This window comes from Geospiza fortis, unplaced genomic scaffold (genome assembly GCF_000277835.1).
Source record: "Geospiza fortis unplaced genomic scaffold, GeoFor_1.0 scaffold132, whole genome shotgun sequence".
Lineage (NCBI taxonomy): Eukaryota > Metazoa > Chordata > Aves > Passeriformes > Thraupidae > Geospiza > Geospiza fortis.
Genome location: NW_005054446.1, coordinates 1,264,493 through 1,278,855, shown reverse-complemented (window position 1 = coordinate 1,278,855; position 14,363 = coordinate 1,264,493). Strand labels below are relative to the sequence as shown.

General features: G+C 41.2%; 1 protein-coding gene across 1 annotated transcript; it reads left to right on the top strand.

Moving 5' to 3' along the window:
• Positions 1-4,972: 4,972 nt before the first annotated feature.
• LOC102038421 (tumor necrosis factor receptor superfamily member 1B) lies at positions 4,973-13,146 on the top strand. Its single transcript, XM_014309669.2, has 10 exons — positions 4,973-4,990; positions 5,328-5,430; positions 6,601-6,729; positions 7,794-7,943; positions 8,685-8,778; positions 8,861-9,048; positions 9,767-9,841; positions 10,386-10,423; positions 10,957-11,224; positions 11,778-13,146. The coding sequence occupies exons 1-10, from the start codon at positions 4,973-4,975 to the stop codon at positions 12,074-12,076; spliced, it is 1,362 nt and encodes a 453-aa protein (XP_014165144.1). The 3' UTR covers positions 12,077-13,146.
• The last annotated feature ends 1,217 nt before the right edge of the window (positions 13,147-14,363 follow it).

Below are 14,363 nucleotides of genomic sequence, written 5' to 3'. Positions count from 1 at the left end.
GGGCAGGGGCGCTGCTCCCGGGATGCTGCTCCGGGGATGCGGGAGCGCCGCAGGGCGGGAGCGCCGCGGGGGAAACGCCCGCGGGCATCGCCTGGTGATGCCGCCCTGGAGGCAGCGGCTCACTGCTGTGTGTGCGCTCCATTTGTCACCTGTCTGCCCCTTGTCGCCTGTCTGTTCCTTGTCACCTGTCCCTTGTCTCCTGCCCCTTGTTGCCTGTTTGTCCCTTGTCACCTGTCCCTTGTCTGCCCCTTGCCACCTGTCCCTTGTCACCTGTCCCTTGTCGCTTGTCTGTCCCTTGTCACCTGTCTCATGTCTCCTGCCCCTTGTCCCTTGTCTCCTGCCCCTTGTCACCTGTCTCTCCCTTGTCACTTGTCTGTCCCTTGTCACCTGTCGCTTGTCACCTGTTCCTTCTCTCCTGCCCCTTGTCACCTGTCTCTCCCTTGTCACTTGTCTGTCCCTTGTCACCTGTCCCTTGTCACCTGTCCCTTCTCTCCTGCCCCTTGTCACCTGTCTGTTCCTTGTCCCCTCTGTGCCCCTGGGCTTGGGCTGCATTCACTGTGATCTCTAGAGCAATCTCAAGTCCTGCTCTTAAAACTTCAAAGCTCAGCCTTTGTCTGTGTTGTTGTTACTTCTTGGCTTCCCCAAGGAATGACTAATAATTTTTCCTGGATTTTCAGCGGAAATAGGTTGATTTTGCAGGCTTATTTGAATGTTTGTAAAAACCGTGGCGAGCATCCTGGCAAGTGCAGAGTGTAGACCCATATCTATATGACATTGTTTACACAGGAAGAATTGTTCTGCTCTGTTGGTTCCCTAGAACTCTTCTCTATTTAAATATAAAAGTCTTTTAATTTGCATGAAGATCTGATGAACTGCAGCTGTTACTGTTCTATTCCATATCCAGCTGCTGCACATTGTGTTTGGCAGTGAGGGTTTGTAACTGTGCCATCCAAAGAGCTCCATGGGATCTGTTTGCCTTCTGATAGCACTTTTCTGTCTGGTTTTAAAATGTTCAGGATTATGAAGATAGTTATAGAAATGTTGCTGAGACATCCAGGTCTCTGTGTTCTTATGGGATATTTCTGTTATTTACATGGTTATTTAATCATAGGAATTGAGGCTGGATAAGCAAAGGTTCAGTGAAATCAGGTGAGGATGTCAGAATGTGCATTGAACCTGGAATTACACAGTGGTCTTTTAAGGAGTATGGGGTGCTACAGTAAGCTGATAATATATTAAAATAATTATTTTAACTGTTTCTCACTATTTTTTAATTCAGATCTGGTTTTAATGTGAGAGTGTTTTGAACCTGATTTACTGGACACCTTGCAGTGGATAGGATAAAGCAGACAGAGAAGGGACAGTCTCAGAATTGTAGCAGAACTTACCACCAGAATTTAAGTTTATCATGTTTCATGCTGAGCAAGGGGCTTTGGTTCAAAAGGAATTAGCTCTCCTCTCACTCTAAATATGACTGAAACATAATGATGGAAATAATGACAGAAACATTCTGCATCACTTTTTGCACTGTGACAAAATAAGGAAAAGCTTATATGTAAAGTTAGAAAAACAAACACAGTAGTTTCAGTAATACCACACCTGCCACAGAGCAGGAAAAAAACCCATGCCTGTTATATCAATTTTTAACAGTGATTTGTTACACAAAACTTTATTTTTGAGGGAGACAAACTGGCACAGCAATAGTTCTTGAGTGACACTACTTCTCGGGTTTTTTCTCATTTATCTGGAAGTCTCTGAAAGTTCCCAGCCTCAGTCCCTGTGTTAGGCACGGGAACTGAACATTATTTTTGCCATTTTGAACAATTGAATCACCAAGGTTATCAGTAACAGCCTGAAGTTTTCAAAGAGAAGAACTGGTGAAATACGTATGTTTTCCCAAATACATATATAATAAATTATACCTTGTCTTCCTACAAAGTTGGACTTCTATAATTTTTGTCTGTTGTGAACAGCTTCCATATTCTGTGCATCCCCCAGCTTTGTCATTCTGGGAAGATGTTTTGATATTCTGATAGTGAGTGGCAATGAAGCAGAGTTCCTGGCAGAAAGCAGACACTGTTTCCTCATGGAGGGGGGATGCTGAACTGTAAATCTGTTGGTGTGTGGCTGTGCAAGGACTCCTGCTTCACAGAAGTAAAGTGTGATATAGGATGGGAAAATAATTCACATAATGGACCATAATCTTTGAGAGATGTGCAGCACAGCAGCTTTGAAAGAAACTTTATAGTTTGAGTAAAGTTGGTACAGCCTGATACAACTGCAGCTGATTTGGGCAATGCTGTTATCTGGTAACTGAACGTCAACAGAATTTTTTTTTAAATGAGAAGTTTAAATATTTTAGACAGAATTCTGTTTTTTTCCTGTCTCCAGTAGGTCTGCTAGCTCAGCAAATAGTGCCTCTGTGTCTCAAGTCCTTTCCATAGAAACAGATTTTACACCAGAGACCTCAGTGACTTCATTGTGGTTTCACGTGCGTGAAGAACATTGCACACAAATGTAGTTCCTCTTCAGACTCCTCTGACTGACAGCTTAAGTTTGAAGGCAAATGTTTGAAAAGGAGATCAATAGAAATGTAGATATGTGAATTAGGATTAAAATACATGCTTACATATCTTTGTTTAGATGGCTTTGAGTGAAAATGAAATGAAAATGAGTGTTATATGAATGGATTTTTATAGATTCATCCATTATATTAACATGTTTTATTTTTATTATTTAAGATACTTAAATTCAATTACACATAAAGCACTTTCAGTTGGTGTGGAGATTACTGTTAGCCCACTGCTCTCCAGGGACAAATTAGGTCACCTGTATGGTAATATCTGCAGTGCAAACAGGAAAATGATCCAAACAATGCAGGAACTCCAGAGAGTCTGGAGTCACTGACTTTGTGTATGTAATTTCTTAGTTATTGCTTAATGCAGAGGCATTGCAAGAATCTCCCTAGTGAGTTATGAAGTCAAAGGCAAACATAGCTTACCCATTTCTATGCCAAAATGTATTGCTTAATTTGATGTGCATAGAGCTAGACTAAATTTCATGTTTAAGAATGTTTGTGCCTCTACTGATACACATATGAGGTGTTTTATTTCTTCTTGTACCTGTTAAATTAAATGAAGTCTTCCAAAGTCTTAATTTTGTCCTTACAAATTTCTTTTAAATCAGCTGCCATTAGGCACTGCTATTTAGACTGAGAAGTTCTGAGCCTGTAATGCAAAATGTGCAGCATCAGGATAGTTTCCCTTCACACAATCTGCTTGTAAGACACTGAATCACAGTAAAAACAGGATAAAATAAAGTCTTGTGAGAGCTACAAGCACTAAAAAAATGCAAAGATTGTGACATAGAATCAGGCCTCTACTCATCAGTCTTTCAGTCCAAAGTAGCCAATGCATCTGGAGGCCAGACAGAAATCTTCTATGGCCCAACTCAGACTTTAGGATTGGTGAAATTGCTAGAAAACTGGGGTCTACTAAATGAATCCTTCCAGGGCAAACCAAGCTGAGCACGTGTGTGTAAATTGTGCCTAAGCCAGTCACAACCCCCTTTTAGTTTCCCATAATGTTCTTTGAGGACATTTGGGAAGAAATTGTCAATTATAAGTCACTGAGAGCCACAGCTCATCAGATAAAATTTCAGGGAGATTGTATCAGACAGCAGAGAGATCCTTCCAAGCACAACTTCAGAGAAACAGGTGTGAACCCAGCAACTGACAGGTTTTCCTGTGTCTGCAGCTCACAGGGCAGGATTTACAACAGACAGGGAAGAGCAAGAGATAAGAACTTTTTATTTTTTTTGGCCAGGAAACCTCACCAGCAGGGTCATTTGTGATGTGGTTTATTGTATTTCTCCTTTTTTTTTCCCCATGTCTGCTCTTGCAGTGAAGCCTTATGTTTTGAAAAGGCTCTCAACTGCTATTTTTAATGAAGTTGATCATAGTGACTACAAAAATGGGATGACAACACTTGATCTTTCCTCTTCTAATAAAAAAGTAACTTAATGAAAAATATTTTTGGTATGAGCAGAGCCCTTTTCTCCTTCATCAAATTTTAGTGGTAGCTCAAGTTTGGAAACAGGATGATTTATCATTGTCCATCCTATGATATATAGACTTTTCTCTGCCTTCACATTCTCAGACAAGGGTTTTTTTGAGTAGGTTGACAAAATCCTGTTTCTGATCACAGCTAAATAAGAGGTAGAATATTTCAATGAGCTGCATAAGAAAATGCTGAATTCCCTTTAAGCAATTGCTGAGGGTGGGAATCATTAATTTCCTTTGTCAGTAATGTGAAGCCACAATAGGTGTTCAACATGTTTTTCAGTAAGGCGGAAGGATATTTTCATTACCGGCCTCCCAAGATCTTGTTCCTGTTTTGATTTCTCATTTCAGTAATGATTCCTCTAAATGTGTGTAGATTATTCATGGAGCAATCTCTTCAGACTGCAATGATGCCTTAAAGCTGAGCAGTGTCACATCCTTTTTTAACAGTGCCTTTTTGGTCTAGCAGGAAACTCCTACGCTTGTCCTACCTAACAGGAGCCTTTTTAAAGTGAGTGTATTTTTCCCTTTGAAAATAGTCTGTAAGTCATCAAATAATCTGACACTTGTTCATTGAGCTGTGCTGATCAGTGTGAGCTGAAATTAGGCACCCTGTATTTATTTCATGATTGTCTCTAATGCATTTAACCTGCATATTTGTCTGCACCTTCTGAAAAGGTGCTGCTTCTCAGAAGCAGCCGTGCAGTTTTTGGAGCCATCATTTTCAAAACATCAAGGCCTTTCTTGCTCAGGAAGGAATCACAGAGTATCTGGAAAGATAAAAGCCTTTTTCCCTTTTCTTTGGAAAGACTGACTGAAGTTTTTAAGCCACTTTACAGTAAATGTTTCTCCCACAAACCCACAGGTAGGAATTTCGGTTTCTCTGATGTTTTGTCAGATGTTGTTTGAGCCATGGCAGCTGAGGAGAAGGCACTCAGCTCTTTATTTTGGGGGATTCAGTAGTGACTGGGTGTGATGCTAATCCCAAAGTTCCACTGCACTCTTTTGAACCTAAAACCTGGAGAAATCACTTTGTGGTGGTGTGGAAAACAAAGGAACCTCAGAAGAGTCACATGCAGCTCGTTAGCTGCTCATGGCCCTGCAGCCTCCTGGCATCTGCTCTGTGCTGTTTCATGGAGCTTCACTGGTGCCTTGGAAAGGAACGTGCTTGTAACTGCACTGCTCTTTAGGTATTTGTCTCTTTTGAGTCTCTAATTCAGGATCAGAATGGACTTGTTACTCATGACTTCCCCTTGATTTCTCCTAGGAATATTCATTGCCTTACACACCACAGCTTGCACAATGCAACGATCCCAGCACTGAATTCTATGATGAAGAACTTAATAAATGCTGCAGCCAGTGCCCTCCAGGTAGGTTATCATTCAAACTATTACTTTACAGAGCCAAATTCACTCAGTTTTCAGATGATCATAGTGTATTTTGATTACTTATACATCCAAAGTGTATCAGATTTTTGTTGTTGTAATGCATTCTTCCTCAACAAAGACAACAAAACACTATGATTACAAAACACCTGCCAAAGAGACACATTGTCCATCAGAACTGGAATTCTCCTTCAAGGTTAACTGGGCTGGGACTTACCAGGAGGTAGTTTCTGAGCTTGTGTAAGCACAGCTCTGCATGAGGTTTTCATTAAAGTAATTCAGGTAATTTTAGTCAACATTGGAGGGGAAGCAACACTCACAAAGGGAATTAGAAAAAGTAGGCAACACAGACCCTAGCCCACCAATAAAAATATATATTATAAAACAGGGCATGAAATAAAGCTTTGTTTCTGTGCTATGATAATATCACTTATCTAAGGGGCTGTCCATTGGACAGGTCGATCTGTCATTGCTCATTAAGGGAGTTGCTGTCTTTTACTGTAAATCAGACACTGCAGAGCACTGTCACACTGGGGACAGGACTGCAGACACTGTCTGCTCTGAGCTGTCACATTTAACACTCCAGGGGTGATTATAAGTGACATGCAGTTAGCCAAAGTCATTGTCTGTGGATTTTGGGATTGGTTTTTTGGCGGGGATAGTAATGTTCTTTGGATATTTTGGTCATAGATTTTATGCAATAAGTTGCAACTATATTATTATATTAGATACAGAAAAAAAACTGCCTTTTTTTTTTCTCATTACATGCTGAGCAAAGAAAATTTGTCTCCATAAATGCTGAGTGTCTGTCGGATCCGGAAGTTTAAACAGGAAATCAGTATTTGCTGAAACAGCTGCAGTTTCTTGAATTAACTGAAATTATCTAGATAGATCTGTCAAACTTCCTTTGTTCATGACAGATGAAAGATGAGAATTCATAAGTAAAACTTTTCAGTTGTGTTATGTAGTGTTCAGTGAATCAGCCTAGATCATTAGCAAGATGTAGGATGCAGAATGCAAAACTTTAATTAAGTACAGGGAGAAACAAAGTCTTTGAAATAATTAATTTGGTTCACCTCCAGGGCCTCTTCTTTGAAAAACAGATTCTCCAAGATATTTTCTCTGATTTGGTTTGAGTTATTTTTCTTTTAATAGGTCAGTATAGGACAGGGAGCTGCAGTCACACTGTGGACACCAAGTGCAGCCCCTGCAGACCTAAAACGTACACAGCCATCTGGAATCATTCTCCACAGTGCTTTGCCTGCTCAGCACCCTGCAGGAAAGGTAGGCTTGGATTAGTAAAGGGGCTTGCTCCAAGACTGGGCTTGGTAGAAACTTGTCTTTTCTCCTAAGAAACCCAGGAGATTTGGTCAATCACTTGTATAGTCCTCATGCTTTTGGAATGTGCAAGATTTAGGGATAGGAATCAAGGAAAAATCTTGCAGGGAGCCCTGGCCCTTTTTCTTTTTAAGTCCTAAAAATGAGCCACCAATCTTATATTATTAAAAGCTAAGGCACTACATCACTAAAATATTCCAAATGCCATCAGTAGAATAAGCTCCTGCTTGTAACATCCCATTGAGAGACCTTAATACCTGAGTTGGACATGGGTAAATGGATAATTACATTTCCAGCAACCTGTCATTTCTCATTTTGTCTGCTGAAGTGACAACAGTAAACATGGCTTTATTTTGCAAAATAAACGTTGGGTTATTTTATTATTTTAAGCAGTCAGTGAGAGCGCACTGGTTCTGTCACCGAAGCAGCTGAACAGTACCTAAGGTAGAACATTGTACCAACACCTGTACTTTGGGCTGCATGAATGAACTCAGTCATGCTGTTCTCCATCATTTCTAATGGTAATTGGTGTAGAACATTATATACTTGATTCACTGAGAAGTAAGTTTTAAGGATACAGTCTAAGTTGAAAGGACCTTTGGTCTTGCCTAAATAGATAATATTACAAAGCTGCTTAATTCCAATATGAAAGTATCTGTAGTAAAATCTCCAAACACATTAAATACAGTGACATGATCTGCACAGACTGAAAATCTCAGTGTGGCCACCAGGTATGGCAGTGGTGAACACAAATGGCCATGTTTGGGGTTATGACAACTGCAGGCACAGAGTTCTAAGTGTGCACTCTGCAGGTGCAAATTTCTCCTTGCCTAGAGAGAGAAAACTCTTCTGAAAATGTAGACATTGGGGCATATAACACATTTGGTTTATGGTGCTACACAAGCCCAAAACTTGTATGTGAACATCACCTCATGTTCACTCGAAACACCGCGGGCTGTGATTTTAAATGCTGTCAATGACATCTTGCTTTATTTTTGTTTGAAAACCAGGGCTTGTACAGAATCAAACGTGCACAAGGTCCCAGGACAGGATCTGTAGCTGCCCACCCCACAAGTACTGTGTTTTCAAGCTGGATGAGTACTGTGAAGTGTGTAGAACACACAAAAAATGCGGCAAAGGTTACCGGGTTTCCAGAAGAGGTAATTTGATTTTGAACACTCTGCTTACTGCACATTTATTCTGGCCAATTCCCTATGGTTGTGCATTCCTTTTAGGGTTTATTTTTACATTCTAAGCAAGCGGGCACTAACCAGAGTAACAGTGTTCTCCAGAGATGTATCCAAAGTGACAACACGTTGCAATTTCTTACTGTCATATATCATAAAGTTCCCAATCCAACTTAATCTTCATTTTGCTCTACTGTGTGATTTATTCTGTAAAAGTGACTGAAATCCAAGACCACTTAATCACTCCTAAAATCCTTGAAAAAGGGCTTCAGGTGGAATTTTGGGTACAGTAAATAATGATGACTCTATGCTGTCCTACAGAATTGATCTGGTTTTATTAGTTGATGGAATCTACCACCCTGATAATACATTTGTCTCAAAATGAGAAATAACTTTAAAATATTTGAAACACTAAACATTAAAAAAAAATTAGGAATCATTTTGAGAAGATGCAGAATTCAACAGTATGGTAGTCAGTCCAGTGAAAAGCTCAGCTTTGTCTGCAGCACCACATTTGAACCTTTAATGGCACCAAACTCACTGCTGGTTAATCTTCTCTTTGCTTTGGGTGCATCAAGTGAATGTCTCCTGTGACAGTTATAAACTGCATTTTTGCACTGCTTCAGTATCACTGCTAGGATCTCTTGCAGACCCTGATTATTCATTCTTGTTTCTCACCAGATAAGTAATTGGAGTTTTCCTCTTTGTTTAAAGGGACAGACAGCACAGACACACAATGTGAACCTTGTCCTCCTGGCACGTTTTCCCCTGAGGAATCCTACAACACCAGCTGCATGCCCCATACCGTGTGAGCCAGTGTTCTGTCCAACAGCAGCCTTAGCTGTGCAGGGCTTTCTGGTGTTCCTAACGCCTCTTTTTGTCTCTTGCAGTTGTAAATCAGTGGCTGTCCCTGGGAACAGCAGGGATGACACTGTTTGCAGTGACTCAGGAACAGCCACAGTTCTGCCTCACACCATTTTGAACCTGCTTGTCACCCAAAGCCCAGCTTCCCACAAAGCTGAAATAATAACTCAACCTGTCATGTTAAACTCTGTACCTGACCTGTCCCACATCACTGGTGAGCTTTAACTCATTTAAAGTCACTTTTGTCTGCTCAGGAACCAAGCTTATATTTAGTTCTCAGTGTCTTTCCAAAACCAGCCACCTGTACCCAAACACAACCTCAGAAGGGTTCAATTAATTCAATGTGACACTGCTTGTAGTGAACTGCATTTTTACCTGTGCATCTGCATTCTATGGTGCTTGTAAACCTGGAATTATTTCTAAAAAAACCTCAAACTAGATTATACAAGGCATTTCCTGATAATTGCTGCTATAGCTGGTAGAAAGGTTGCATCTTGTATTTTGGACTGAGGCAAACCTGACCTGGTGAGAGGTCTGTGAGTCTTCTGTCAGACAGAAGGTCCTGGCAGCATTCCTAGGTGTGGATGTGCTCTCTCCTGTTCACAGCCCATGCAGAAGGCAGAGATGTTTAGGAGCATTTTGAGCTACTCGGCCTTGTATGTGAAAAACTCTTGCTTGCCCAGAGAAATACCTTTTGTGACCAAGGCCAAAAGTCTGTCCTCACTTTTCAGGAGAGGAGAATTCAGTTTTATGAAGTGGTGGTGACTGAAATGAGACCTTTGTGTCTGACAATTAAGGCATCAAATGTGAATGTCAGACATACACATTTAGCTTTTGTAGTGATGCACAGAAACTACAAAACTACCTTTTCCTTATTTGATCCTTTGTTAGATCAAGTTGCTAAATAATTTCTTCTTTTTATTTATTTTCAGGAGCAGTAGCAGGGCCATTGTTATTGATCCTGATAATTGCTATTTTGGGGTATTGCTTAGTCTCAAAAAAAAAAGGTAAGATTCTTGAAGTGAAAACAAGCAAACCTGTAAAAACTGTGAAGTGTTGCCTTATTTCCCATTAACCTGAGCCTGGTGGTTGACTGAAATTAGTGTCTTAGAAGATGCCAGTTTTCTTCAAATCTGTCTTATTCCTCAGATTTTAGGTAATTGTCTAAATACACAACAGCCTTGGAACTGTGCAACAGTTGTGCTTCTGCTGAAGCTTTTTAAATATTTGGTACCTCATCATTTAAATATCAGACAATTTCAAGGTAATAATTAAACAGACATGAATCTGGTTTATTGTCATCAATACCTTTTCTCACTGACGCTATACAAGAAAAATTATGAATTAATGCCGAGGCTTCTCTTTGCTTCCTGGCTAAATTTAAGTGACAAAATTAATGCAATACAGGTTTCAATGTTTCCAAACTGTGTGTAATAAATGTGTATTTGAAGTTTATTCCAGGAGCAGGGGATCACTCAGCCTAGTTTAGGGTGCAGCTGTTGCAAATGGGACAGGTTTGGGTGCTAATAAACTGTCTTTGCTCACTGGCAGCCCCTGTGCACTCTGCAGCAGCTACAGAAGCAGATTTGGTGAGTGTCCTCTCTTTCTATCTCTTCCATTTCTTTAAAAGTTACACAGAAATCATAAACTCTCACCTAATTACCAGTAGAAAAAACTGCACAGCAGCAAGAAAACTGCAGTGAGAACACAGTGGTTTGGTCCCCAAGCTAGGGTGTAAGATGTACATTATATATCCCACATAATGTCCCACCCTCCCTTTATGTGAGGCTGAAAACAGCACTAAAACCCAGGTGGGGTTTGGAAAACTAAATCTGACAGCCTTTGGTCCCTAAGTAATCAGAGCAGTGCTGTGGGTGCCTTCAGGAGATGGGTTATTTTGTTGAACCCCTAATGAGCTGTTATGGACTTTACTTGCACCCATCACTATGCAAATGAAAATAATTACAGAATGGCTTGGATTGGAAGGGACATTAAAGCTCCTCTAGTTCCAATCATCACTGGTTTCTTTAGCTGCCAAAATACTGACCAGTTCTTTGCTAGTGGGTTGCTTGGTTTTTGTTTTTTAATATTAACATTTTGCATTTCTCTGCAAATGTTCCAGCCTTTTTCTCCTCCAGAAAAACAGTGTGACAAAAAAGTCAGAGATCCAGAATTGCAGAACTCCAGGAGTTCTGAACAGGAACAACAGCATCTCTTGGAAACTTCTGGGTCCAGCAGTAGTATCCCGAATCCAACTGGATCTGCAACCATCAGTGTAATAAGTAAAGAGAATTATGAAAATAAAAACTCAGGAGGATTTCAGCAGCAACATTCACCTCCTGAAGGTTCTAAATTCCTGAGTGAAGACAGACACAGCTCTGAGAGTTCAGGTAGTAATGATTCTGAATGATCCAGAACCTCCTGATATTTATCAGTTATGAGTCTTTTTAGCAGAAGTTTAAATGGCAGGATAAAACATCTGAGTCCTGTTCAGCAGAGAGAAAATTTAGTAACTTTTGAAAAGAAAAAAATGGTTGTTTTAAGTTGCCATCCTGAGACAGTAAAGAGAATTTTCTCAGTGGACAAACAGGGATTTAGGGGCTGGGGGATCAGGTGGTTGGCACTTACCTGTGAGTGGGAGTAGAAGCCAAAGAGAGCAGTTACAAAAGAACATTGTCAAAAGCATTTGAAATGACAACAGATGGGCAGGGAATTGTTTGCAATCCAGGTCTCTGCATTAATTTTGGCAGCCTTTTTATTTCTGGAGAGATACGTGGATTTTATGGTACCAAAATGTTACAAAACCAACTCAACCAGCTTGACTAAATTAAGTGAAGCAAAAAGATATTTAGTGTCTATTTTAACTGTAAGTCAAAGAGCTGGATAAAGAATCCAGCTGCCATGTTCTGGTTTCATTCTTCTGTGTTTTGTGTTGTTTGACAGAACATTCTGGTAACGGAGGAACGCAGGTGAATGTGACGTGCATTGTTAAATTTTGTAGACCAGACTGCAGCTCCCAGTGCCCTGAGCAGATTAGTTCAATTGGCAGGGATAATGGGCACACTCCCTGGTGTTCCCCAACAGGGGAAGAAACCCTCCTTTCAAAAGAAGAAAATGCCTTGAACAAAGAAACTGAAATTCACGTCACTGTGGACAAGGAGGACAATTTACTTCAAGACTTACTTCCAGAAAAAAAGAAGATTCCTCTGGGGATTCAAGATGCTGGGATGAAAACCAGTTAAAGGAAATTACAGATCATATGCTGATTGACTGAAAAAATTAATCAATCAATCTTGTCTTATGAAACAAACATTATGGTAAATGTAGCTTTCTTACAGAGTTTTGAAATTGCAGATGAATATAGACACTGATGCTTTCGAGATTTTTAGTGTCTTCTGTCGCTTTGCAGTTTAAAAGAAAAAGCATTGAAACTTTTTAAAATTGAATGGCTAACGCCCCCCTTTCTTCTGTGATACCCTAAGAGGACCTTTATCAGACTTGAAAAGGAATATTTTTCAAACTTTATGCCGTTAAGTTTTTTCCTGAGACTTCTTGCGATGATGATTTTTATTTAAGGTCTGCCACGTGTGAAGAACATGGATGTGACCAGCACTTCTAAGGGACTGGAGTTAAATTAACTTTCTTTCAATGCTCAGGAATCTTCCATTTGATTTAAATTTTAAAGCTATCAGCTCCTATCCCATACTTTAGTTGTCATACTTTCCCTCACCCTCCTCGATATTTCTTTTATTATTACAGTTTGTTTTTTCTCATTATCAGACCAAATTTCTTAAGTACATATAGGATATCAGGAAGTGAAATCTTTTACACAAGCTTTTTTTACAACTAAAATTACAACTGTTATGTCTAACAACAGCATTTCATTGCCTGTACATAGTTCATTTTGTTTTAGAAGGGAAAAGCTAGACTGAACTGTTGTTATCTTGGAGTAGGAAGTAAGTTCCTCTTGTTGACAACCCTAGAGTTCATCACCTTTGTGTCCTGGCTGAGGTAACATGTTTCCCCAATTGATCCTGACCTCATTTTTGAGGTAAACCATAAATCCAAAATATTTTCCCGGTGTTCAGTGACTATTAGAGCAAATCCCTGTGATTATCTTTGCCAGAGATCTCATTGCCCTCAGGTAGCAGAGCATCATCTGTAATAAATGCGATTTACTCAAACCTCAGAACCTGAAAATCCTGTTCTCCCTCACTGCTTGATGATGCTGGAGCTCCAACCACCTCTTACAGAACATTAGTGGAGGTTCTACTTGAATGAAGTGGTTTGGAAGCCAGTATTTAGGAACCCACTTCCCATAATTATATTTTACATCTGTGACTTAACTGTCAATTGTGGTGGCTGTGTTCAACCAGAATCTGCAATCCAGAGTCTGAATCCCATGGGACTGAAGTCATACAGTGACACATAACCCTTGTGTTATGCCATAAAAACACTGCTGGACTACGTGATCCCTCCACTCCCACTGAACTGTCCTAATCTATCTCAAGACAGACACAGTGGTTATTTCTGAGGCCTGAGATGTAAAAGGATCTTTTGGAATAACATTGCTACAAAGGAGTATTCAGATTCTAAAAATACAAATTTTAAACATCCACAAAAGCTATGGTATCACATAAGCTGTATTATTTCTGGGACTGACAAACAGGTCTCTAGTTCTACTATGAAGAAGCCTTTTACAAATTTGCGTTAAACTTGCATTTGAAGGTATTTTTCAGGAAAGACTTGGAAAATGGACACATTGAAACTACTCCAGAACTGAAGGATTTAGGCAAGAACCTAATTTTTCACAGCTCTTTGAACCTCTTTGAGCCCATTTTTGTGAGGGCGGCACGGAGGCCACGGGCACGTTCGGACTCCAAACCCGCCCTGTTCGAGCCCATTTCCGTGAGGGCGGCGCAGAAACCCCGCGCCGTTCCGACCCCAAAACCGCCCTGTTTGAGTTCATTTCCATGAGGGCGTGTTCGACCCCAAACCCGCCCCGTTTGAGCCTATTTCCGACCCCAAACCCGCCCTGTATTTGAGCCCATTTCCGTGAGGCCATTTCCGACCCCAAACCCGCCCCGTTTGAGCCCATTTCCGACCCCAAACCCGCCCTGTATTTGAGCCCATTTCCGTGAGGCCATTTCCGACCCCAAACCCGCCCTGTTTGAGCCCATTTCCGTGAGGGCGGCACAGAGACCTCGGGCGTGTTCCGACCCCAAACCCGCCCCGTTTGAGCCCATTTGTGCGAGGGCGGCGCGGAGGCCTCGGGCGTCTTCGGACTCCAAACCCGCCCTGTTTGATCCCATTCCATGTGGGCGTGTTCCGACCCCAAACCCGCCCTGTTCGAGCGCATTTGTGTGAGGGCGGCGCGGAGGCCACGGGCACGCCCGGACTCCACACCCGCCCTGTTTGAGCCCATTTCCGTGAGGGCGTGTTCCGACCCCAAACCCGCCCCGTTTGAGCCCATTTCCGTGAGGGCGGTGCGGCGGCCCCGGCTCGGGCCCAGCCCAGGGGCGTTACCCG